At 39.4% G+C, this 25,519-nt stretch overlaps 1 protein-coding gene and 2 pseudogenes across 3 annotated transcripts in view; all 3 read left to right on the forward strand.

Annotated features, from left to right (window-relative positions):
- Nucleotides 1-15,842, forward strand: LOC146475151 (tyrosinase-like). 2 transcript variants are annotated; one of them, XM_085116181.1, is made up of 4 exons: nucleotides 1-102; nucleotides 8,323-8,780; nucleotides 11,796-12,757; nucleotides 15,087-15,842. In XM_085116181.1, the coding sequence occupies exons 2-4, from the start codon at nucleotides 8,344-8,346 to the stop codon at nucleotides 15,233-15,235; spliced, it is 1,548 nt and encodes a 515-aa protein (XP_084972307.1). In that variant the 5' UTR covers nucleotides 1-102; nucleotides 8,323-8,343; the 3' UTR covers nucleotides 15,236-15,842. The 2 variants fall into 2 exon arrangements, with proteins under 2 accessions (XP_084972307.1, XP_084972308.1); XM_085116182.1 differs by lacking the exon at nucleotides 1-102 and adding an exon at nucleotides 5,325-5,506.
- The window catches only part of LOC146475152 (tyrosinase-like), a 26,718-nt pseudogene continuing 3,720 nt past the window's right edge, over nucleotides 2,522-25,519 (forward strand). The window contains exon 1 of the transcript XR_014865990.1: nucleotides 2,522-2,663. The product of XR_014865990.1 is annotated as a tyrosinase-like (transcript). The remainder of the gene's footprint in view (nucleotides 2,664-25,519) is intronic.
- LOC146475153 (uncharacterized) lies at nucleotides 22,454-23,913 on the forward strand (annotated as a pseudogene).

The following is a 25,519-nucleotide window of genomic DNA, read 5'->3' on the forward strand; positions in this document are numbered from 1 at the left end:
GTCTTCGTCATTGATAATTCAAAGTTATCAGAGCGTTACTGGTTGTAAAGTCACTGCGAAAGGAATCGTTGACTGAAACGCAAAGAGATTTAAAATACAAAGGTAAGTTATGCCGTGCATAATTTTCCCCACCATTTCGGTAAAGCTTTCTCGTAAGCTGCAAAGGGTGTTGCAGTTTTCTAGCCTGCGTTAAAAAGACGCCAGCCAACCTGATTCCGCTGCACCCTATAGTTTCTCTGCATCTTTTACGAAAGCCTGAAGAAGCGAGCATACATATAAATTACAGCAAAGAACACTACGTAAATGATACTCTGACAAAGAAAACCGAGAAGGTTGCCGAAAATTTAAGTAGCTTTTAAAAAGCTTTTATAAGATCAGATTTTATTGTTTTCCATCAGGCTCGAAATAGTTTTAATTCAAACAAGAGAGGTTTGAAAAGTATTTCAGACAACAGCGAAGTTGTTCAAGAAGTGGCCTTCTCACTGTGTCGGATTCACAAGCTATAGTCGTGTCGCTGAGAGTGAATTTTGCACACGGCTGTGGACCAGTGATCGAGTTCCGAAGAGGTGGGATTCGAGGATCGATTATAATACATATAATGGTTCCTCTTTCCACTCGCGAGTGCATGGAGCGAAGCAGCATTATTTAGCAACACAGATTTAAAGAGTGATTTATCGGAAGACAGATTGCACGGTGATTTACACCACCAATCGTTCAATCACGCCGTTCGATTTGTGTTTGGTAAACGAAGAAAGTCGGCCGTAGAAGAAACTTCTTCTTTTGTTTAGTAAGATTTCTTCAACTGAATCGTTCGATATTGTTCGATTCTGTTCGATTTCTAAAACCGGTCATTACTCGTTTCCGTCTGGAATTACGTCTCCTGTTTTTCGTTTTCACTAACAACAAACTGTATGAAAATTAACAAATATATTGTCACTTATTTCCGCCATTGACTCCACAATTTTTTTGAATTTTAAATGTAGCAATAAATGCTCAGTCCCTTTTAACTATGTCATGGTAGTTTAATTTATTTTCCTCTCACATGGACGAATCGCTTAGTGATCAATTCTACTTGAAACATGATGGATGAAGCAACCTGTGTTAATCGGAAACAGATTTGCATACCAATATACAGACATAACAATGAATCGAACTGTCTGAATTAGCATCATGCCATAGTCTGTTTGTTTTGTTTTTCCGAGAAAAACTGGCCTCGGTGGCTAATCATTTTAGTATCATCTTTTGAGAACTGAAATAGAGCTATCTTTTGATTTCTCTTCAAAAATTGACTGCCATTGTCCATTTCTGCATTGTTAGTTCAATTTATCACAAAGGGAATACAACTTGCCAAACGAATGAAATAAAATTTGTCGTACTATAAGAAACTAGCTGATAATCATACTTCATCCATCAAATTTGAAAACTTTTGAACCTCCGGTTTTTCGAAGAAACTAGCCTCAAAATATATTATTTCTCCGATAGTTCTTATTAGTATTAGTTCTTATTTTCCACAATTAGAACTGCTGTTGTAAGTGGATGCTAGCGATCAAAATGGAAACAATCTGCAATCAGCCTCAGACTCAACCAAAGTGGTCTAAAAACGTCTTATACCAACTTCGACACCCCCTTCCCCCCCCCCCCCCCCCTCTTTACAAATTTCGCCTGTGCGCCGACGTTGACGTCAGTATGTTAGTCACTCTTTGTGTAACCGATGGCAGCGCGAGCGGTCTAGCGCCGCCTACGGCCGGAGTGCACGAGCAATGGCACAACAGACATGAATTCGTGGATGCAAGGAGTGGGCTTAAAAGAAAATTTATTACAACGAAACCCTAAGCTAATTACAACAAAATGAAAAGAAACGAAACTAACTAATACAAAAAAAAAGAATGTTATAAAAACACGAAAACGTAAAACGGACTATTACAAAAACGGGATTCCAAAAAAGTAGGAATGAGTTATGTACATACTTACAACGGCACAAACTCCACTAACCAGAGCATAACTGCCTCTGGGGAGCGAGCTACACAGCTTACTTGAACAACACTCTGCTCCACTCGAATAAACTAAGCTAAACAACTTGTATTTATACCGGAGTAAATACGTACTGCTTATGTGACAGGAAAAGGATTGTCACAAAAGAAACAGACAGATTACATAATAACCACGTACAATTTCATCACACGCTACTTGATAATAAGATTAAAATAACAACGCCCTAATCTCTCGGCCTACTGATGATATCATGCAGTGTTACTACAAGAAACAGAAAACTGTTTTGTAATCCACATACAAGGAAACCAAGCCTAGGTAATAGTGAACCTTACGCAATGTAACACTACAGCACGTGATAAACTAAACCAAAACTAAATTAAACCAAACTAAACTCCAGTGATATGTCACAATGGAACTCTCCAGACGGTGAATGTAAACCGACTCCACTTAGGTCCGCAATAGGTCAATGATAAAAATAACACTTTGTTCCCTTAGCTTCTTGGGTCAGTTGACACAAATAAATGGGTTTATAGCTTCAAACAACGCTTAAACTGATCAAGCAAAACATTCATTAACTAAAGGTGTTTTAAAAGTAGCACGAAGAAGAAAATAGTTTTCGAGTCTCAAAATTATACGAGTCAGAAAGCCGCTGGGAAGTACAAAGTATTAAGGTAGGTAATAATTGTGTATCATTTTATGTTTGTCTACCACGTACCTTTATGAGGTTGCTAGGGTCGATAGCAGTTCTTTGTATCTTCAATATGAGCGCAGTCACGCGATTAGAAGCTTGCTGATGCCAACAATGTAGCTAAAACAGCTCAGACAAAAAGGAAACAGTATTGTACGAGAGAAATCTTTTTCTACTGATGTTCGTGAGAAGAAAAAACAACGCTGCAATGTTCTTCGTATTCCAGAGGGCCAACAAATTGTTGGAGCCTAAATGATTGCAGGAATCAAGGGTGTATTTACACGGAATGCCCGCAGGGCATGACGTGTCTAGGTTTCGGTCGGGTATCTTTTTTTTCTTCATCGTAGTCACAAATGTGCACATTAATCTATGCATTAAACTCTGTCCTCCCCTAGTAAGGATATATTGGTCTGATTGTCTTCAACAGAAGCGGCCCAATCAAAATCTATTTTTCAGGCACATATCACGAGAGAGGGGACCCACTCATCACTTCCTGTGTGACGTCAAATCATCATTTGATTTATTCATTAAAACTAGATTAAATTCTTCCCTTTCCCAGAAGGGATCTATTGTTTTGATTGTCTTGAACAAAAGCGGCCCAATCAAACTCCATTATCCGCACGTATATCACGAGGGAGGGGACCCACTCATCTCTACTTGTGTGACGTCAAAGCAAATCATCATTTGGAAAAAATGTTTTCGTTCAATGGCGGCCACATGTCTGAATTTACGACTCCGGATCTGCCGTTTTCAGAAAGAAAACAAACGTTTTTCGAGCGGTAAATCGAAATAATAACAGTTATAGGTAGTACTCGAAAGTTGAAACGGTGGAAATTGGGAGAGTTCACAGCGAAGAAACTACGCTTTTACCAACAGATCGAAAATTCAAAGCCAAGGAAGCTAGACCAGTTCAGCGGGGTCATGACGTTATTGCAGAGTTATTCCCGGTATGATTCCCAGTCGGTAACGCAACGATAAAAATCACGCAGTCTCTCTGAATAAAACCATTCGATTATTTCAATTGCGAAGGGAGGATACAGTTGACTATAAAATAAGCGAAAAAACTGTATCTCTAAATTTATTTTTTTAGAAGGGAGGATAGTTTTTAAATATCTGCGAAATATACCACTGATGGGGAATAAATGGGGCTCCATTAAGCATTCCGTGTAATGCCGATTAAGGGCATCTTGTTTGAGTAGGCTTTTGTTTTCACTGCTAACGTTAGTACTGGTATTTGGATTTTTGGGGGGAGTGAATTGGCAGCGAATGCGAGGTGATGCAAGTGTAGAAACATTCCGGCGCCAATGGAAAACCAGCTGAATATTTTCATTACGCGGGATGCCCTGAGGGGGCATACCGTGTCTAAAAACGGGACGATTTCTTTTTCCTCGTAGCCACAAATCTGTATATTAATTTATTCATTAAACTCTCCCCTCTCCTACTCGGGATGTATTGTTCTGATTGTCTTCAACAAAAGCAGGCCAATCAAAATCCAGTCTTGTCGCTTATATTGCGAGGGAGGGGACCCACTCAGCCCTACCTGTGTGACGTCAACGAATCATTTGATATATTTATCAAAAACGGATTAAATTTGTGGCGCGATATTGTTAACATGTTGTGGACTCAAGTGTGCCGTTTTCAAACGGAAATTTCACCATTTTGAAGCGGTGAATCGAAAGAATAACTTCTAAGAAGCACTCAACATCTAAAACGGTGGAAATTGGTGAGTTCCTGGCGAAGGAATCGTGCTTTGTTAGACCACGACGCGAGACAGAAAAGAGGTCATTGAGAAGCTTACGTTATCGCAATGGAATTCCCGCAATTTCCCTTGAAACCCTGAGTAGCGTAACACAAGGGAACCAACGTAACGCGATCTTCGTGACTCAAACTATTCCATTAGAAAGGATTGTTTTATAAATCTGCGAAACATACAGTTGGAATAAATGAATCAGCCCCAGCATCACGCGTAATGCCAGTGTAGCAGGCATCTTGTTTCTCTGGGACAAAGCATTATTACAAACCTCATGACGCTCCGTACAAAAATTTCCAACTGCTTTCAGGCCGTGATTAAAGATCACTATCTAGAACTACTTGTCTGAAAACTTGACTAGATGACGGTTGTATTGGCCGGTAGAACGTCTAAACCGAGAGCCAGGAGGTAACCGTTAGTTGCCCGGCTTCTCTCGAAACTGTTTAGGTGAAAGAATACTTGAGACACGTTCTGCGTTCCGTAAAATAACCCTGCTGCTTGGTTGCAATTGTCATCTACAGCGATCCGGCATCATGCACTTTCTTGATCTGCATAGCAGTTTACCTTTGCGGAAAATAGTTTAACATATGCAGAGTGGTACTCACTGAAAAGTCACTACAACGAGACAGGAAGTCTAGAATATGTTCTGCATCACGCAATCTCTTTTGGAATAGGAAGCCCAGGAAAATCATTCAAGCCCCTGGGATTTTTCCCCCGAGGCACAGAGTAGAAATTGTACCACGTATATAATGATCACTTTGTGAGACTGAAAAGTAAGGTCAACAGTGGTTTAGAAAGAAATAAATTAAAAATTCCATTAAGGAGCTGAAATCCTTTAAATCGATAATATACGTTTACACTAAATTGAGGTCTCGAGGCCACATTTTCCACATAACTAAATTTTCTTAGAATTGGCATACACGGACGTTTGTACAACAATCAATAATTAATAACTGCTAGCGCCGGGTTCAGTGGTCTTCGTCATTGATAATTCAAAGTTATCAGAGCGTTACTGGTTGTAAAGTCACTGCGAAAGGAATCGTTGACTGAAACGCAAAGGGATTTAAAATACAAAGGTAAGTTATGCCGTGCATAATTTTCCCCACCATTTCGGTAAAGCTTTCTTGTAAGCTGCAAAGGCTGTTGCAGTTTTCTAGCCTGCGTTAAAAAGACGCCAGCCAACCTGATTTCGCTGCACCCTATAGTTTCCCTGCATCTTTTACGAAAGCCTGAAGAAGCGAGCATACATATAAATTACAGCAAAGAACACTACGTAAATGATACTCTGACAAAGAAAACCGAGAAGGTTGCCGAAAATTTAAGTAGCTTTTAAAAAGCTTTTATAAGATCAGATTTTATTGTTTTCCATCAGGCTCGAAATAGTTTTAATTCAAACAAGAGAGGTTTGAAAAGTATTTCAGACAACAGCGAAGTTGTTCAAGAAGTGGCCTTCTCACTGTGTCGGATTCACAAGCTATAGTCGCGTCGCTGAGAGTGAATTTTGCGCACGGCTGTGGACCAGTGATCGAGTTCCGAAGAGGTGGGATTCGAGGATCGATTATAATACATATAATGGTTCCTCTTTCCACTCGCGAGTGCATGGAGCGAAGCAGCATTATTTAGCAACACAGATTTAAAGAGTGATTTATCGGAAGACAGATTGCACGGTGATTTACACCACCAATCGTTCGATCACGCCGTTCGATTTGTGTTTGGTAAACGAAGAAAGTCGGCCGTAGAAGAAACTTCTTCTTTTGTTTAGTAAGATTTCTTCAACTGAATCGTTCGATATTGTTCGATTCTGTTCGATTTCTAAAACCGGTCATTACTCGTTTCCGTCTGGAATTACGTCTCCTGTTTTTCGTTTTCACTAACAACAAACTGTATGAAAATTAACAAATATATTGTCACTTATTTCCGCCATTGACTCCACAATTTTTTTGAATTTTAAATGTAGCAATAAATGCTCAGTCCCTTTTAACTATGTCATGGTAGTTTAATTTATTTTCCTCTCACATGGACGAATCGCTTAGTGATCAATTCTACTTGAAACATGATGGATGAAGCAACCTGTGTTAATCGGAAACAGATTTGCATAGCAATATACAGACATAACAATGAATAGAACCGTCTGCCCTGGCATCAAGCCATGGTCTGTTTGTTTTGTTTTTCCGAGAAAAACTAGCCTCGGTGGCTAATCATTTTAGTATCATCTTTTGAGAAAATAGAGCTATCTTTTGATTTTTCTTCAAAAATTGACTGCCATTGTTCATTTCTGCATTTTTAGTTCAATTTATCACAAAGGGAATACAACTTGCCAAACGAATGAAATAAAATTTGTCGTACTATAAGAAACTAGCTGATAATCATACTCATCGATCAAATTTGAAAACTTTTGAACGTCCGGTTTTTCGAAGAAACTAGCCTCAAAATATATTATTTCTCCGATAGTTCTTATTAGTATTAGTTCTTATTTTCCACAATTAGAACTGCTGTTGTAAGTGGATGCTAGCGATCAAAATGGAAACAATCTGCAATCAGCCTCAGACTCAACCAAAGTGGTCTAAAAACGTCTTATACCAACTTCGACACCCCCTCCCCCCCCCCCTCTTTACAAATTTCGCCTGTACGCCGACGTTCACGTCAGTATGTTAGTCACTCTTTAACCGATGGCAGCGCTAGCGGTCTAGCGCCGCCAACGGCCGGAGTGCACGAGCAATGGCACAACAGACATGAATTCGTGGATGCAAGGAGTGGGCTTAAAAGAAAATTTATTACAACGAAACCCTAAGCTAATTACAACAAAATGAAAAGAAACGAAACTAACTAATACAAAAAAAAAGAATGTTATAAAAACACGAGAACGTAAAACGGACTATTACAAAAACGGGATTCCAAAAAAGTAGGAATGAGTTATGTACATACTTACAACGGCACAAACTCCACTAACCAGAGCATAACTGCCTCTGGGGAGCGAGCTACACAGCTTACTTGAACAACACTCTGCTCCACTCGAATAAACTAAGCTAAACAACTTGTATTTATACCGGAGTAAATACGTACTGCTTATGTGACAGGAAAAGGATTGTCACAAAAGAAACAGACAGATTACATAATAACTACGTACAATTTCATCACACGCTACTTGATAATAAGATTAAAATAACAACACCCTAATCTCTCGGCCTACTGATGATATCATGCAGTGTTACTACAAGAAACAGAAAACTGTTTTGTAATCCACATACAAGGAAACCAAGCCTAGGTAATAGTGAACCTTACGCAATGTAACACTACAGCACGTGATAAACTAAACCAAAACTAAATTAAACCAAACTAAACTCCAGTGATATGTCACAATAGAACTCTCCAGACGGTGAATGTAAACCGACTCCACTTAGGTCTGCAATAGGTCAATGATAAAAAATACACTTTACACTACTAAACGTGACACGAAAATATTCTAAAACGATCTTGAGAAATTGCCTTTGGGAACTGCAAAGTGACTCGGTCACATTTGAACGCACAATCGCATTTTGTTTTAAATTTAAAGTTAGCCTTAAACGTGGAAGGCATGTTTCCGGTCTCAATTGTCTCGAAATGTCCCTTTCTAATACAATTTTTCTACTTCTGTAATGCTAAATTCACTGAGGAATAATTCCAAATCACCCAGGATTTTCTGTTGTCAGGGAAGGCGTGATTTTTAATTAAGTTAAAGTTGTATCATTACCAGTGACTAAGGTCGACTGGCCGTTAATACTGAGGGTAACATTCACTGGTCAGTTTAGGGTTTTGAGAAATAAATGCACAGAACATTTCACTATTTTTTTTTCTGCGGATCAAGCCCTGCTAAAAGGCTCCTGGTATTACTCACACGTATCTCCTTTTTTAGTCCTTTTTTCAGAAAATAACGATGAGCGTGCTTCTAATTGGTGTTGTGTTTGCGGCAGTCGTGTTACCGTGGGCTCAAGGACAGTTTCCTAAAGCGTGTGTAAACCTTGAAAGCCTGAGAAACAAGAGGTGCTGTCCCACCCCCAAAGGTTTCAATTTGCCATGTGGTAAGGACGTAAATAGAGGAAAATGCCACGAATTGAACCTTCGCCAATGGAGTGAGACGTATAGCCATTATAAAGATTTCCATGAAAAAGACGATCGACGAGATTGGCCCACCGGTCTGTTTACTTTCACTTGCAAGTGCAACCCACCATTTGGAGGGTACGACTGTGGAAAGTGCGAGTACGGCTACTATGGAAACGACTGCGAACACAAGAGAAACCAGACACGTAAGAATTTTGCCAAGATGTCGGAACAAGAGAAACACCGCTACATGAGATATATAAACTTGACCAGGTAGGAATACTCTTTTCCAATCTTTTCAAGGTCTCGGACGCCGTCTTGTATCTTCATTCAATAACCTTTAATTCTGCATTTATGCATTCATGTATTTACCCATTCATATATAGCTATTACATTATACCTACGGAAGATACGTAGAAAACGTCAGAACCCCGCTAACTCAAGCTCTCAAGGGCAGACTGATAGTCCGAGCTAGTGGGAGTTCACCTTTAATAGCTAGACGTTAGCAAGGCTGGTCGTGAATCCCAAGTATGCTGATAATAATTAATAAAGTATCGTGGTTTTCTCATTCTCTCACAATCATGAGTCACTCTGTTGCAATAAGTTTATTTAATAAGGACCTTTTCATAGCAACGTTCAGTTGTGAATTTTAGCCATATTTTTGAGAACATATTAAAGTGAGTATGAAATAAAAAAACAAGTCCAGCTTAATTATTTGTAAGGCCTTTTAAAAGGAGAAAGGCTGGTGTTTTAGATTTGCGTTATCTTCTCCCGTTCCAGAGATATTCAAGTTTTTGTATTTTGGAAATTAGAAAATAATGACGTCATAAGTGGTTAGAGCATGGAGACAAATCACAATATCATTTTAAAATATCTTTTGAAAGAATGGACATAGGTGATTGAAACTTGGCACTATTATTTTGCCTTAAAGGGCATGTAAACCCCCAAACACAAGTTTATCTCATATAACGTAAAAAGTGGTGCTAAAAACAGTTTTGCGACTTATTCTTGCCAATTCGAAATATTTAAGGAGAAAAACGACATTTACTGCGGGAAGTTCACTTTCGGTTAAAACAATAGCGAGTGCTCGTGACGTCAGCGGTTGAACACAAACATTGCGCAATTGAGAATACCACTGTAATTATCATGGCAGCGAGAGAAAATAGTAGCAGTTCGGAAGAGATTTTATCCGATGAAAACAGCTCGAATGAATGTAATTTGTACGACAGTGATGTTGGTGAAGTGTCAGAAACTGGCGTGGATGTCGGAGCTCGTCCATTTCGCTTTGAGCCACGCAGAGTTTGGCGTGATATGCAGCCTGAATCAAACGAAGAAGACGGCAAAAGCGAGACGAATCGTCTTGGAAAGACAGACTGGTAATTGTTTCGAGTTGTGATTCATTCGCAATTATATGATTTTTGCGCCTTTGAAAGACAGAAATTGAGTTTTTTAACTGAAAGTTAACGTGAATCTTGTTTACTAATGCTGTTGTTTTTTCTCTTGTTATAAATGGTGCGAAACAACGACTCACGAGAGCGTTCGCTGTGTAGAAATCGGCCAAATTTGGCGAAAGGTAGAGGACCAGAAACCAGCAGTGCAAATGCACTGTATAACCAAGCATCCAGGATTTCGGTACAATTGCCTTGATGTCTGGGTTCTTAAAACTGCGTATTACGCATTCCGACAACAGCATGCCGCAGACAATCGTACAGGACATGAATTTGTTTACTTTGTACACTTATCACATTACCTTTCTCTGTGAACAGCACACTGTAAAATCACAAAGTTAATAGGGAATCGCACAGTTATCACTTATTCCTTTTGTCTCGTGTAGGAAATTTCGTTACATTGCCGTTCGTTGGTGTTGGGGCTATCTCGGCAAAAATGTGATGGCTGCGCTCCTGTCCTGTGAGGTCAACAAAATACGGAGTACATTTCTAGAGGATTTTGGTTCTTCGTACACGGAGTTAACGCAACCAAACATACGAAAAAGACGAATAAAACCTTTTTTTATTTATAACAGATTGCCCTGATTTTATGCCGTTTTTGGGTTCGATTCCAACTTTCACTGTGGTTTCTTCGGTATGTCGACACATTAAAGAGATACATGTCAAAAAGAATGATAAATGTGAAAGTGTCTATTTATAAATATAACAACAATTTAATACAAGCGTCTCTTACTGTCTTGGCGTTATTTCGGAAGCGATTGCAAATTTTGATATAGTTCTGCTCTCTTGTGACCTCTTACTAGATTTCCCAGCCGTCTGCTCTGTTTCCTCGCTTTCCATTGTTCGCTTACGCATTTCTGACGAGGCTTTCTGCTGTGGCGTTTGTTAAATTGTCGGTACAGCACTGGGAATTAAATCCGTCTACTTTTTAAAACCCATTTCTCATATATATATACACCCTCGAAGCAGTCCGGTGGGAAATGAGCGCCACAAATTGCTGAATGTTTTGTCGGCTCTATAAAATCATGCCGCTTCAAGACTTGAACAAATTTAATCCACTGTCGCCTTGACTGAAGTCTCTTGGAAACCTACACGTTCAATATCCTGTTTTGTTTAAATGCCACAAAACTGGACGACACAGCGCTTTACCATATTGGAATAAGAGAATAAATGAATATTTGCTAGAATTTATGTAGACATCGTGCATATTACAAAAGGTCGGGAAGGGAGAATGTTCACTTCCTGTCGCAGATATCCACTCGTGACGTCACGGAAAAGATGGCGTAATCAAAATGGCGGGCGCTTCGAATTTGCATCGGCCTTTTCCAACTGAAAACGCGCTCGTTTAAAAAAAAGAGTTACAGATTCCGAATTCTAAAAATGTGTACTTTATGACTATGTGACCAGAAAAATTCGCGTTTTGGAGGTTTACATGCCCTTTAAGACCTTAAGAAAGACAGAGGGTGGTCTGTATTGTGATGTTGCTATGGAAACACACTTGGCTCCAATCCCTTTTTCCTTTGAGCCAAACAATGCCATTTGTGACCCTATAATACGAAAGAGGCCGGTTTGAAACGGACACATTAATAATATGCGAAAAATTAAGTCGAATGAGTGGGTAGGAATCATAAACATTCGAGTAAGCTTATAGCAAATAATTGAAAAATGTTGGGTCATACCCAGGGGAAATAGGATTTTGTTCCAGGTTTTAATGTACACTAGTAAAGCACTGAAGCCAAATTAACGTCAGCATAAAAAGGAAATGCGATACAGCTGTTTTTCGACGAATATGAGACAACTCTTACAGCATATTTACTTGCCTTTTTTTGTTCATTTTCAGGAATGTAGACAGTGAATACATGGTGACCAAGGAGTCATACGTCAAGATTCAAAATGACCTCAAAGCTGGCCTCGATCCCACGGGTTTGTTTCTCAATATCAAGAACTATGACTTCTTTGTGTGGTTACACTACTATGCGGCGCGTGACACATTTTCAGACAACAAGACCTTTTCTGAAATTGACTTTGCGCATGATGGACAGGGCTTCCCATCGTGGCATCGACTGTACATGTTGGAATGGGAGAGGACCATACGAGAACATGCTAAGGATAACTTCTTCACCATACCTTACTGGGACTGGACCGAGAATCAAGACAAGTGCGAGATTTGTACTGAAGATCTTCTTGGCGTTACAGCGGAGGACGGAACTGTCAAAGGGAAATATTTTGATGACTGGCATATCATTTGCACGGCGACTCAAACCGCGCGCCTGACTGAAATGTGTGACCCCGGGATTAGAAAGCGTGGGTTGGAGCGCAGTACGATCGAGGAAAGAAAGAATAAAACAAAAGAGGGATACATAATGACTTTTCCAACGAAAAAAGAAGTGAACTTCGCCCTAGGGTTTGAAGCGTTTGACGTCCAACCTTATAGCAAAAATACGAGCTGCAATTTCAGGAATACCCTCGAAGGTTATGTGAACACTACGATTGGATGTCAAACGCCAAATGCACATACCTTGCATAACAATGTGCACATTGTTTTAGGAGGTACCATGGGCGACGTGCCTTCAGCATCCAATGACCCCATCTTCCCACTTCACCATTCGTTTATAGATCGGATCTTTGAGAAGTGGCTTCGTAAGTACAACAAATCTGCTTCTGTTCTTTCCCAATACGATGCTCCCATTGGCCATAACAGATATGGCGTCATTGTACCGATGTTTCCAGTGTACACTCACGAAGAAATGTTCAAGAAGTCGTTCGAGTTTGGTTATGAATACGAAGACGTTGACTCGGAAGGTACGTATATTCCCTGTGTCACCGATGCTGTTTTACTAACACAAAAAATTCCAAAGAACAGTTTTATACTATTTAATTGCAGAGAAACCAAATTGACAGATATATTTCAATTTAGCTACTAATGACAAAATGTTTTCCAATGCAGCTACCAATGACCAAATGTTTTCCAATGCAGCTGCCAACGGTCAATGTTTTTCAATGCAGCTACCAACTGCCAAATGGTTTTCAATGCAACTACCAATGGCCGAATGTTTTTCAATATAGTCACTAATGGCAAATCGTTTCCAATGCAGCTACCAATGGCCAAATGTTTTCCAATGCAGCAGCCAATGGCCAAGTGCTTTTCAATGCAGCAACCAATGGCCAAATGTTTTGCAATGCAGACACCAATAGCCAAATGTTTCGAATGCAGCAACCATGCAATACTCAAATGTTTTCCAGTGGTAGCTAAATGTTTTTCAATGCAGCTATTCTTGTCAGCAAGACCGAAGCTATTCAGAAAAAATGAATGTGAACTTGAAAAATATCGGGTCAACGTTTGCAACTTCGAATTGTTTCTCCGCGTCTTGGATGAAAATACTAAGACCTTATTGTGGCTCATTTTTTCTATGAAAATTAAGCTCATTTCATCTCATTGTTAATCTGCGCGCGATTCATGAATATTAGGAGGGTCTTTAAACATAAATTTTCGCAGGTGTTTTATAGGAAATATTCGATAAGTCCTATAAAACTGCCGCTCGGATGTCATATTTTCATAACTTGGTCGTCACATTATCGCAACTCGGATGTCAAATTTTCACAACTCGGATATCAGAGTGTTTTCAACTCGAATTTTGGATTTTTATAACTTGGATGTCGGAGTCTGGTAGCCATAATTCAGGTATGGGATTTTCACAACTGGGGGTGTCGGATGGCACCTACAAGCTTCTCTTTACAATAACTGTCCAAATTCCCGCGCGCTGATTGGCTCGTAGCTATTGTCTATAAGAGTGCAGACAATAAAAATGACGTCAGATGTAACGCGCGCGCTTTCTCAACGAAAAAAAAAAATAGCCAATTCTGCTCGTACTTTTTCCATGTCATTGTAGAAAACAAATCGACGGCAGTGTTCTATGGTCTATACTCCCATAGACCATAAAATGACGCCATAAAATGTCCAAAACTTGGCAGTTTTGAACATTTTTTTGACGTCATTTTATGGTCTATTAGAGTATAGACCATAGAAAACTGCCGTCGACCTGTTAAGTAGATTTTGCCCAATATGAGAAAGAAAATGAATGCACGACACGAAAACCAGCCCAACTTCCGCCCCGCGCAACGTCAATAGTTAAAGAAATCGACAAATTGTAACGTGTAAATTGGCTCATGTGATTGAAGCTACTAATTAAGACGGCGAATCGACTTAAGCCGCTGTTACACTAGGCAATTTTTCTTGCAACTTGTCTCGCAATTTTATTGCGACACAAGTTGCACGAATCATTTCCTAGTGTAACATGCCCTGAAATGAGAACGTCTCGCAATTTTTTGGTTGCCGCAACCGTTGCCAGAAGTAGAAGTCAATTCTACTTTGTACAACGGTGACTGCAACAAAAACGTTGCGAGACACGTTAATTTCAGGGTATGTTGCACTACGCAACGATCCGTGTAACTTGTGTCGCAACGGCTCAACGAGATTGCGAGACACGCTGCAAGCAAAATCGCCCAGTGTAACAGCGGCTTAAATATACTACAAATAACGTGCAAAGCGAGCAAACATTCCACGAAAACTGTATCTTCAGTAAAAAAAAATCATAGTTTCATTGCTATTTCCACACTAAAACGCGTACGGTTTTCAATTAACCATCGTAAATCCTGAACGGAAAGCAAAGTGATTACTCCGGCCAATTAATAACAGACAAATGCTGCGTAATGAACCAATCACTAATCAATAGACGGCGCCGAGCGCGGGAACAGTTGCTTTCGATCAATTAAGTCACAAATGGTTTGAGTTTTGCTACGCATTGGTTGAGAAAATGGCGCCAATTTTGCTAATCAATCACAGAGCGAAGTAGAACAAAATCAAATCAAACGCGGAATTGATTTTGACACGACACTAAAAAGCGCTCGAAGAAACCGATTTGCTACCACAAATGGCACGCCGCACCCAATTTGTAGCACTGCCGAAAATGGACTGTTCTTTGGTGCTCATTATTTCTTACGTGTATTAAAAATCTGTTATTAGATGTTTGGTTTTACTTGATCTAGATGTTTGTATACTTTTTTTCCTTGCGTGTACTAGTCTGTGGTAGTAAAGCAAACAGCGTAATGCAACCTACTTTTTTGTGTTTAGGCAACTCTTCTGATGACGAAAAACAAGAGGTGAAATGTGAGTGCCCTGCACCAAGTAAGAGGACACCAACAAAGAACACTGGCCCTGTGGCGAAGCCTATCGTGTACGCATTCATCTGGTGCTTGGTGATGTTCACGATAATCGGTTAATCCACCGTGCGGGAAAAGATGGCGGCTTTACATTTTACCACAATACCTTGCGAGCCTAACACAGCCAACAGGCACATAGAAAGCACTTTTGTATTTGCAAATTTCGTCGCTGTACCTACAACATTGTGTAATACTACTGTGCTAGATTTGAAGTTTTAAGAACTTTTTTGCGTTTTAGGGTTTTTGTACGCTTAGAATTATAGGCAAAGCACCAGTTGCCATCTTAGTATGGTGGATTGTTACTGGCTGGCTACTTTGTAAAATATTTCATAACAAGTAAAACAGCGGTGTAGGACGATGTACCAGATGTAGAATTAACAAATTAATTAATGGTAAACAGTGCAGCGTGCGCGTTTACTGTTAAGTTATAGATGCACGGGGGAAGTTGCAAAGCACGAAAGAAGTGTAAGTGTTGCCGAGAGTAATTTTTGCTTCTTGAGTGCCTAGCGTACCTGCCAAATGTATCCATAACTCAATAGTGCACCTTAAGCAGTTTAACATTTGGTTTTTAGAATATTCTAAACAGAGGAATAGAATTTCTTTTTAGCCGAGTTACTGACATGTAGCAGACACAAAACTACTTTAAATAGAGTTATAGATGAAAACATTTTTTGGCTTATTCCTGTTATTTTCCATCTGTAAGTCGATTGTAGGACATTATTGTTGCTAATCACCATGCATTTTTTTCCCAAAACGTTGGAAAACTCTGCCAAACCAGAATTTTCTCAAAGGCTGCTGTAGTTTTCTCAGTAATTCGAAAATTATCAGAGTGTTCAGCGCTGGTTGCAAAGTCACTGCCAAAGGAATCGGTCTGACTGAAACATGAAGACTTAAGACACTGGGGTAAATTATGCTGTACATCATTTTCAACACCATCGCGGTAAAGCTCCCAAAGGCTGCTCAATTTTTCTGGCCTGCGAGGAAATTAAAATGACGCCTTTCATGAGGAGCCGCGTAGAGATGTGAAAACTAATTAGGTTGAGTGACGGTTGCTATGATCGAATTCCTGTTCGAAAGCAGCAATCTATCAACAGTATAGTAAAGAATCTTTTTCAGTCGCGTGTAATGTCTGGATCGAGCTTGCCGCAAAGCAATGAAGTTTTTGTGACTAGAAAGCTTGGCCTCTGTGGAAACGCACAGTTAACTGGAAACGAAAACTCCTGTGATCTGTCCAGAAGCCTGACTACACATCGACTGTCGGAAACGGAAAAATGACAATTTTTGCTAAAGGTTTTTGTTTTCCCGCCAATCTAATTGGCGCGCTAAATGGTCCTAAATCGACGAACCATAACATGAATGATTTGTTCGCCCATGGTCTCTACGGTGCAAATTTAGAGTTTAATCTTCGGGAAGCTAATTTTCTACACCATTTTCCAATAATTGAATGAAAAATAAAGTCAATCGTCATCCTCCAGTGGTCCGCAAAGGTAAGTACAATTTTTATGTTTACGTTATATATTTGATCAGCACTCGCGAATTCGTGATTTGGGAAAAAGTGTAACGGCGTCGATCACCAGCTTCCATTTCCCACGTGTGTAACCCTTACAATCAGAGTCAATACAAAATATATTTTTAAAATGCCTTTTATGATGATATTGTTGCGGTACCGTGTTACTGTACATGTTAGTATTTCAGACGGTAAGACCAAAATAGATGATAGATACTGGCAATCAATGTTCACCACACTGAGTGCGACAAAAGTGTCCAAAGATACCGGTTAAATATTTACGGTTTTACTGTGTAAAGGTAAAAGACATAGTTAGGTCACAGTTGTTCTCTCGGGTGTGTCGCCTGAGAACAATAAGCAATCGGGTGCGTCGCCTTTGCTTCGTGAGCTAACTCCGATAATAATATTAGAAATTTCTTCTTCACAGAGAGATTTTGAACTCGGCCGTTCTTATCTCGGGTGAGTCGCCTGATAAGGACGAGCAATCGGGTGTGTCGCCTTTGCTTTGCCGTGTTTAATACTCGCTGCACAACGACAATAAATTTATTTTTCTCCGGGTTTTTGAATTTTCCGGAGGTTTTTGACTGAACCGGAAATATTCGACTGCACGCAGTGAGTGAATGTTGATTGCTGTAAACGTTTTACAACGCACTGGAGCTCGTATTGCACCGAAAATGTGGTTTTAAACTGTCAACAGCACTCCCGTAAACAATAGGCCTCCTGTAGTGATCGAGGAAAAATTTGGATGGCAAAATCGGTTGCTAAGGCGTGCGGCTTGCCATGCGGCTTTTCGGCGTTGACGTCCGGTCTTGGACGCTGACAGTTCTTTTTTTGTTTTGTTTTATTATTATTATTTTTTTTTTTGCATCTTACGAAAGCCGAGAGGCGATGATGCATACAAATTAAAACAAAAGAGAGAAGCAAGGCTTAATGTAAAGTTTTTCGGAGAACAGCGAAGCCGTTCAAGAAGTGGTCTTCTTCCTGCCATAGTCGCGTGGCAGATGGCGGATTTCAAGTTGGACCAGTGATCGAGTTGTGAAAAGATGGAATTCAAGGATCGAATATAATACATATAGCGATTCCTCCTTCTAAATGCTACGCATTTCCACAGTTGACAATTTTATCAAACGCGCGAGAGAGCATGAGCGAGCTAAAGCGACCTCCATTTGCCAGCAGAGAGTTTAAAGAGTGCTTTATCGGAAGTCAGATTTCACGATTCAGTAACGTCTTATGAAAGTTGTGCGCGAAGAATAGCAATAGTTTCAAACTGTTCTGATTTAATTACACAGTTCTGATGGAAGTTCCTTTGTATCTTGGCAAAAAGCAGCATACTTCGCACAACGCAGTCAGCCATTATCATAGTTACAGGCAGAAGTTGAGAGGCCGGTAAGGGGTAGTAAAAGTGTGCAGGTTCAGCGTTCCACTTCCGCTTAGCACTTTGCCTGTAGATATGATGATCAAAATAAAAGTCACCCAGTGACATTTGAACAAAATCTCTCGATCCCGTTCGGTTGTGTTCGTTAAGCGAACAACCGCGTAAACGCCGTTTTTTGAGTACGATTATCAAACTTAGTCGTTCGCCGATATTGATAGATTCTGTTCGATTATCATTGGAAATCGAAAAAAAAAAAACCAGTCTATTGCTGGACTTCGTCTACAATTCCGTAAGAACAAAAAGCTACCAATGTTTATCGTTTCATAATCGGTAACAGCCTTATCTTATTTTCGCTACTTTTGCGAGCGGGCTAAAGAAAGTATTTCTCATCTCTTTTGCAGATGTTCTCAGACATGTTCAAAACGTTTGGAACAATGCTAAGACCTAACAAAATAACTATCTCTTCTAAAAGATTTTCTCTCGTACTACCATTTTCTTGCAACCGTGAACGGCTTTTTTACCACGGTTTTTTTTTTGTTTGTTTTTTCACGCGTAAAACATTCAAGTTTGTCTAGACAAACCGTCGCGTTTGTCAACGGAACCAATTTACGCTTAGAGCTAGGATGAACATGTCAAGTTTTGACAACAATTAAAGGGTCTAAATCCGACTCAGAGAATTGCAGGCTGTGCTCGGTGATATTGGCGACGTGCAAGACATTTCTCTATCAACTTTATCGAAGGTAATAGAATCCAAGTTACTTTCTCGAAAGAAATATCCCAGAAAGAATATAGAACATGTAGCAAAAGAGCGATTTACGAATGAAAACGTGGTCTACACACAGCTTTTTATGAGGGTGTGAATGGGGTTAACCGACTAGTGACAAAGGGCGTAAAAAATTACTGACTACCGACGAAACGGGGAAAAAATTACCGACTAGCGACAAATAAATTCTAACCGACAGCCGACATGGTCAGACGTGATAGGGATGTTGGTATTCAGAAAGAACAGCATTTTGATGATTTCTAGCTCAGAAAATCCTTCTTTACCCGACGTAACCACATTAATTCCAAATTTAGCCGAATTATAGAATTTCTCGTCTTCAAATTACTTTAAATCCACGGGATCCTTCCTTTCGGTGAGCAGCGTGGGCTCATTTCTAGAACAGCGGCTCGTAATCGGGCTGACAAGACGCCCTGCTGTCTCATTTCAAGAACAGCGGATCACAATCGAGCCGGCGAGACGCCCTGCTGTTGTCTTTTTATTGCTCGTTGTTTGTTCATGCGGTCGGGTCATGACTGGGATTGCTAAAGTCATCGTGAGTTTTTTTCGAAAAGGTGAAGAAGTCGCCATCGAACGTCATCGAAGCAGGGTTCCAGTAGACAAAGAAGCTCATAGAGGAGTATCTGAACTAAAAAAACATCTTAGGGAGTTTTTAGGACTAAAGGAGCAGGCACATCAATATGGAATTGGCGGATTTTCGTTAAAGTTATTTCGCCTGGCGAAATCGCCTGCGGCAAATGCGAAAATTTTGCAATTGTGACGGATGGGCAATGGCAGCTTGAACTTCCAAATTTAATATCGGATGAAAGTAGCAGTGAGCTCAACGGTAAGTGTGGAACGCGTGCAGCGGAGTTTGATAATCACTTTAGTTCTGTAGTTAAATATTAAGCTCAAATATTAACGTGGCTAAACTCTGGTTCCACCGTTTTTTGTTTGTTGTTTTGTGGAGCGGAATGGTTTTTTTTTCTTTTTCACCGTCCATTTGAATGCGAAAATTGAGAAGAAAAATCTCTACAAAGAAGTAGCGAGTAAATCAGTTTATAAGCTTCTTTCTGATTAATTGGTGAATGAACAACAGTGTAGCTTAACATATTAAAGACCCCGTTTATTTATACACGCCCTTAAATTTATTCGTTTCTGAAAACCAGACTTTCAAACAATATTCAATTCTCTCCTCGAGGGAAGCTACGCACGAGAGATTTCGCTCGATGTGCACGTTTTATACATCTTCACGAGCATTTGCTGATAAGAACTGTGTAACTTTCTCAAAAGCCTACTAAATCTCACCGTGACTACAACAAATTAATTAAATTAAAAAAATCTGTACTTCTTGACACTAAAATTGATAATCTTATAAATAATAAAGAAAGCCACGAGTTTTGGCATTACCTAAGATCGATAAATGAAGACAATTCTCGTGACAAACATGAAGAAGAAGTACCTATTGATAATTTATTCACACATTTTACGAATTTACATTCGAAACCAAATGCAAACCGCTCCTTAACAAATGAGATATCCGCATTAGAAGACTTTAAACAAGATCATAATCACTTAGATGATGAAATCTCCTTAAAGGAAATTGAAAATGCAACAAAATTGTTAAAATCAAAAAAGGCTCTTGGTTCCGATAGAATTCGCAATGAAATGCTAAAAACAGGAATATGGTACTTAAAAAACTCAATATGTAAACTCTTTAATCTCATATTAAAATGCGGGTTCTGCCCTTCATCTTGGTGTGAAGGTATCATCACTCCTATCTACAAGTCTGGAAACAAATCAGACCCCTCAAATTACAGAGGAATTTGCATTAACAGCTGTCTTGGAAAGCTATTCACCTCGGTTTTGAACATCAGACTACAACATTACCTCAATGAAGAGAACATTTTACATCGAGCTCAAATTGGATTTCTGCCAAATCACCGGACATCTGATCACATCTTTACCCTTCGAACATTGATTGACAAACATGTCACGCATTCTACTAAAGGTAAACTATTCACTTGGTTTATAGATTTTAAGAAAGCCTTTGACTCAATTTGGCACGACGGCCTATTTTATAAATTATTACAAAATAAGATTGGAGGTAAAATTTATGACTTAATTAAAAACCTTTACTCAAAATCTAAATGTTCCATTAAAACGAGATTCCTACCCTTCTTGATACTATGAAAACAGATCCAGTTCTACTACCGGACGGTTCAAAACTTAATTGCCTCCTCTACGCCGACGACTTAATTTTGATCTCTCACACGGCTGAAGGATTACAAACAGCACTAAATACATTATCCCAGTTCTGTAACGACTGGTTGCTAAATATAAATCACAAGAAAACGAAAGTTGTTATTTTTCAAAAGAAACTCAGAAAATCTACTTTAAATGACCACTATTTTCATATAAACAGAGAAAAGATAGAAACTGTCAGCAACTACACTTATCTTGGAGTCAATTTCACGTCGAATGGAAACTTCCGAGATAATAAAATAAATTTAAAAGAAAAAACTAGGAGATCTATATTTGCAACACGCCGTTTCCTCAACTTCTCAAAATTACCAATTGATGTTGTGAACAAAATATTTGATTCTTTATTCCTTCCTATCCTCATGTATGGTTCAGAAGTTTGGGGAGTCTATAACAAAAACGACTATAACACATGGGAAAAAGATATAATCGAACGAACACATGTTTATTTCTGTAAACTTTTTTTAGGAGTCAATAAACAATGCCCAAATGTAGCATGTAGAAATGAACTTGGAAGATTATCATTAAAAGCAAAAATTGACATAAATATTATTAAATTTTGGTTACACCTGGAAAGTCTACCAGAAGATAACATTGCCAAACAATGCCTTTACCTATCTAAAGAAATGACCGACAAAAACCAACTGAGCATTATGCAAAGAGTCAACTCTCTGTGTAATCTTTCCAATTTAAACATTTCAAATTTAAACATTCACAACTTCACTGAACGTATTCGACTAAGTGTTAATAAAACTTCAACTAATCATCAACTTAATTTACTAAACCTAAATAAAAAACTTAAATTCTACTCTATCTTTAAACAAGATTGCCACAAAACTGACTCCTTGGATTCGATAAAAAATGTACGTCACAAAAAACAAATCAATACATTTCGTCTTGGAAATCACAATCTGCGAATTGAAACTGGCCGGCACAACAAGACACCTGAAAATTTGAGAACCTGCTATCTCTGTAATTCCAATCAAATTGAAGACGAATCGCATTTTCTATTCTCTTGCGAACATTATCATGATACACGTAAGAAATATTTTGATGAAATAAATGACAAATATCGAAATTTTAATGATCTTGACAATATCTCAAAAATCATGTTTCTTTTTAATAACGTTGATCCTTTTGTTTGTAGAACCATTGCTGCTTATATTTATGATTCAATGCTGAATCGACAATCAATGCTAGCTTAATTATTAGACATAATTATTTAATGTAATCCAGACTTATTACATAAGTAATACCATGTATATATATGGGAATACTGAATAAATTGTTGTTGTACTAAAGAGAAAACTTAAAAAACACGGTATTTAATATTTTAGTACACATTATCCAAGAGGTCCCAAACTGGACCGGAAAGCCAGTAGTGTTGCTGAAGGCGCCGGCTACATCTGATAAAAGCAAGCAGAAGTCAATGAACGACACTGAGAAGAAAGGTGACGAGTCAAAAGTGAGAAGGAAACGGAAATCACGAGAAGAAGCAAAAGAAGATGAAAATCTGGCAAAGAGGATCATGACTGAAGGAGGTGACACTGTGAGTAAGGTGAAAGAACGCTACCAGTTGAGCGAGACCTCTGCAACCAATGGTCCACAGGGAACTGTATCACAGAAGACGCAAGTATCTGTGTCTTTGCTTAAAAAGGGCATAGAAAGGCTATACAAGAACGTGGTGGACATTAACCCCCAATTTGTAGATGATCTGCTGCTCGAAACGTTGCTCACAACAGTAGTGGAAAATTTGCACGCTGTTTCGCACCTTAAACACGAGACATTTACGGTACTTACATATGCCCAGGATTTTGGAACAATTTGCAAGGAATCTCTGAAGCGCACATCTAGATGGGCAGCAAAGTACTACACGCATGACAATTGATCCTACTATCCGGTACCTCAATCCGCCATGCCCCTTTCTGCTATAGCTACCATGACACCTTTGCCAAGTGAGGACATAACACCAGGGATGGAGGGACAGATCAAAGAGTGGCTAGAGAGTTACAGACCAGTACGCCAACGGACGGTTAGGAGTGAGACCACAAAAGATAAGGCTGGGGCCTTGCCGCCAGCTGTCTACGCCGTTCACCACACCGACGAGTCTGAAGAGAGGCTTCGATATCCTGAAGAAAACACTGTATCGTCAGCAAATGCACAACGCGTTGTCAGCATACAATTTGTGGACGAAGGGGATGTTACTGAGGTGTTTGAGGATCACAGAGAAGTACAAATCGATGAGTATGAGACAGATTCGGATGACGAGGAATCAGATTTTGAAGAACATCCAGAGGTTGTCAACAGAGCGTGTGTTACCCGATCCGGCAGGGCTGTTCGTGCATTTGTGCGTCTCGACATGTAAGAGGTACTAACAGTTAAAAAATCCATTTAACGGTGCAGATTGATACGTATGACAACCAAATTTTTGGCAAAAAAAAAAAAGAGAAAAAAAAAGAAACCTCGCAGAAAAGCCACGAGAGCCGTTGAATAATAAGTGTAGTGAGTTTTTGTGGACGTCTCGGAAAAAAGACTTCCGTAGCTTACAAATTAAAATTAGTTATCCCAGGGGCTAGAGTGGGTGTTCCATTCTTTGTAGAATTTACCTCTCTTGATTTACTTCGATGCCCCGTAGTCGACAGGAAACAAATTCACATCTATAATAAAAGCTTTGGTGAATTTTATCGGTATACTAGATTTGCAAACAAAAGTGGGGTAGATGAGCACGTTGCTAAATTAAAAAACAGCGTTAACGAGGTTTAAGTGAAAACAAATAATGAATTATTACAAGTATTACACTTCGTCTAGAGTTTAAAGTCTTAAAACTGGGCAAATTGCATTAACCGACAACCGACAAAGTAATGAAATTTTAACCGACAACCGACATTTTGACCCCCCCATTCAGACCCTCTTTTATCAATTATCTTTCTTCTAAAGACCCCGCCAATTCAAGATTATGTTCTTCGTCGAAGCCGGAATAAAACACCTGATTATGGTATTTGCCTTTACGGTAGTTCGCCAGGGTAAATGTTGAATAGAAATTTCTAGAAAGGTCGAATCACCCAATTAGACGTAGAATTTACTTTTTCTCTCAATAATGCGGAAATGCCCTGTGAGCAGTAGTTTCTACAACGGACGTCCGCTGGAGAAACCAATGCTCGTAGGATATGGTGCAGAGTATTAATACATAACTGATGGAATGTCATTCGATTCGCTGCGATTTGTGACTGATTACTCGCCATTACCGGATTTCTACCGGCAACATATTTGGACCTGGTTGAGGTCACTTGCAGCGGTGTTTGTTCAAATTTTTATCGGACAGTTTTCCTTTCCTGCGAAAATTTGTCTACATATTTCCACTATTCGCTAAAACAGTTTGCAAAACTTTGTTGACAAGTCACTCTGGCTGCACTCTAATCTCTGATCACGAGCGTTGATCACGCCAGTCGATGACGTCATTCATGCGTCTACACTTAGCACAAACTCCTCTACACCAATCAAAACGTGAGTTTTACAATATTCGTTGTATAATGATCGCTTGATCAGAATTAAACGCAATTGGCCATGCAACTTCCCGTCAGCACAGGCTTCATGTACTTGTGTGTACCATTCGCATTGGTTTTGCTGTGATGCTGCGTAGTTATGGACGTACGGACACTCACGTCATAACCATACTCAAAATTTTTCGCACTGATGATTACCAAATATTCTTACCCATGGTGCTCTGCGCGCGATAAATGCTTGGGTCATAGTACTTTTCGTCAGACGAGGCGTTGTTCCATATCGCTTACATTCAAAGATCAGTTTTTCAAATGTAAAAGCAGTATACCTCCACAAAATTATCAGATCGTTGCTTTCTTGATGTTACAAAGGAAAATAGAACCTTGCGGTGGAATTGAATCTACTGTATTATTCAAAGGGACCCAGGCGTACTAGATTAAAGGAAATCCGAGTGCTCTTAACAGGAGTCGAACCTAAGACCTTTCCATTACTAGTTCGGATGCTCTACTAGTTAGCTACAAGAGACTTGTGGGAGCTAAGGCCATTAAACTAGCTTCATGGGACAAACATTCTGCATACTGAGGGATTTGCATGTCAATGTGTGGCATATGCACAGTGAAATACAATGTGATTGTATATTTGAAGCCTGGTGAATAAATTCGAATGATGCATTATTCAGTGACTGACACGAGCATACTCGAAAAAAAGACATTCCGAGTGCTCCTATCGGGAGCCGAACCTAAGCCCGTCCGATTCCTAGTTCGGATGCTCCAAGATCATTACCAACACCAGTGCCCATGATTATATTTACGCAACTGGCCGTTAATACTGAAGGTAACGTTCACTTGAGAGAAAAATGCACAGAAAATTCAGGAATTTATATGTTGATCAAACCCTGTCAAAAGCCTCCTGGTATTACTAAGACGTTTCTCTTTTTTC

Source organism: Pavona decussata, unplaced genomic scaffold, assembly GCF_977016875.1.
Source record: "Pavona decussata unplaced genomic scaffold, jaPavDecu1.1 SCAFFOLD_85, whole genome shotgun sequence".
NCBI lineage: Eukaryota > Metazoa > Cnidaria > Anthozoa > Scleractinia > Agariciidae > Pavona > Pavona decussata.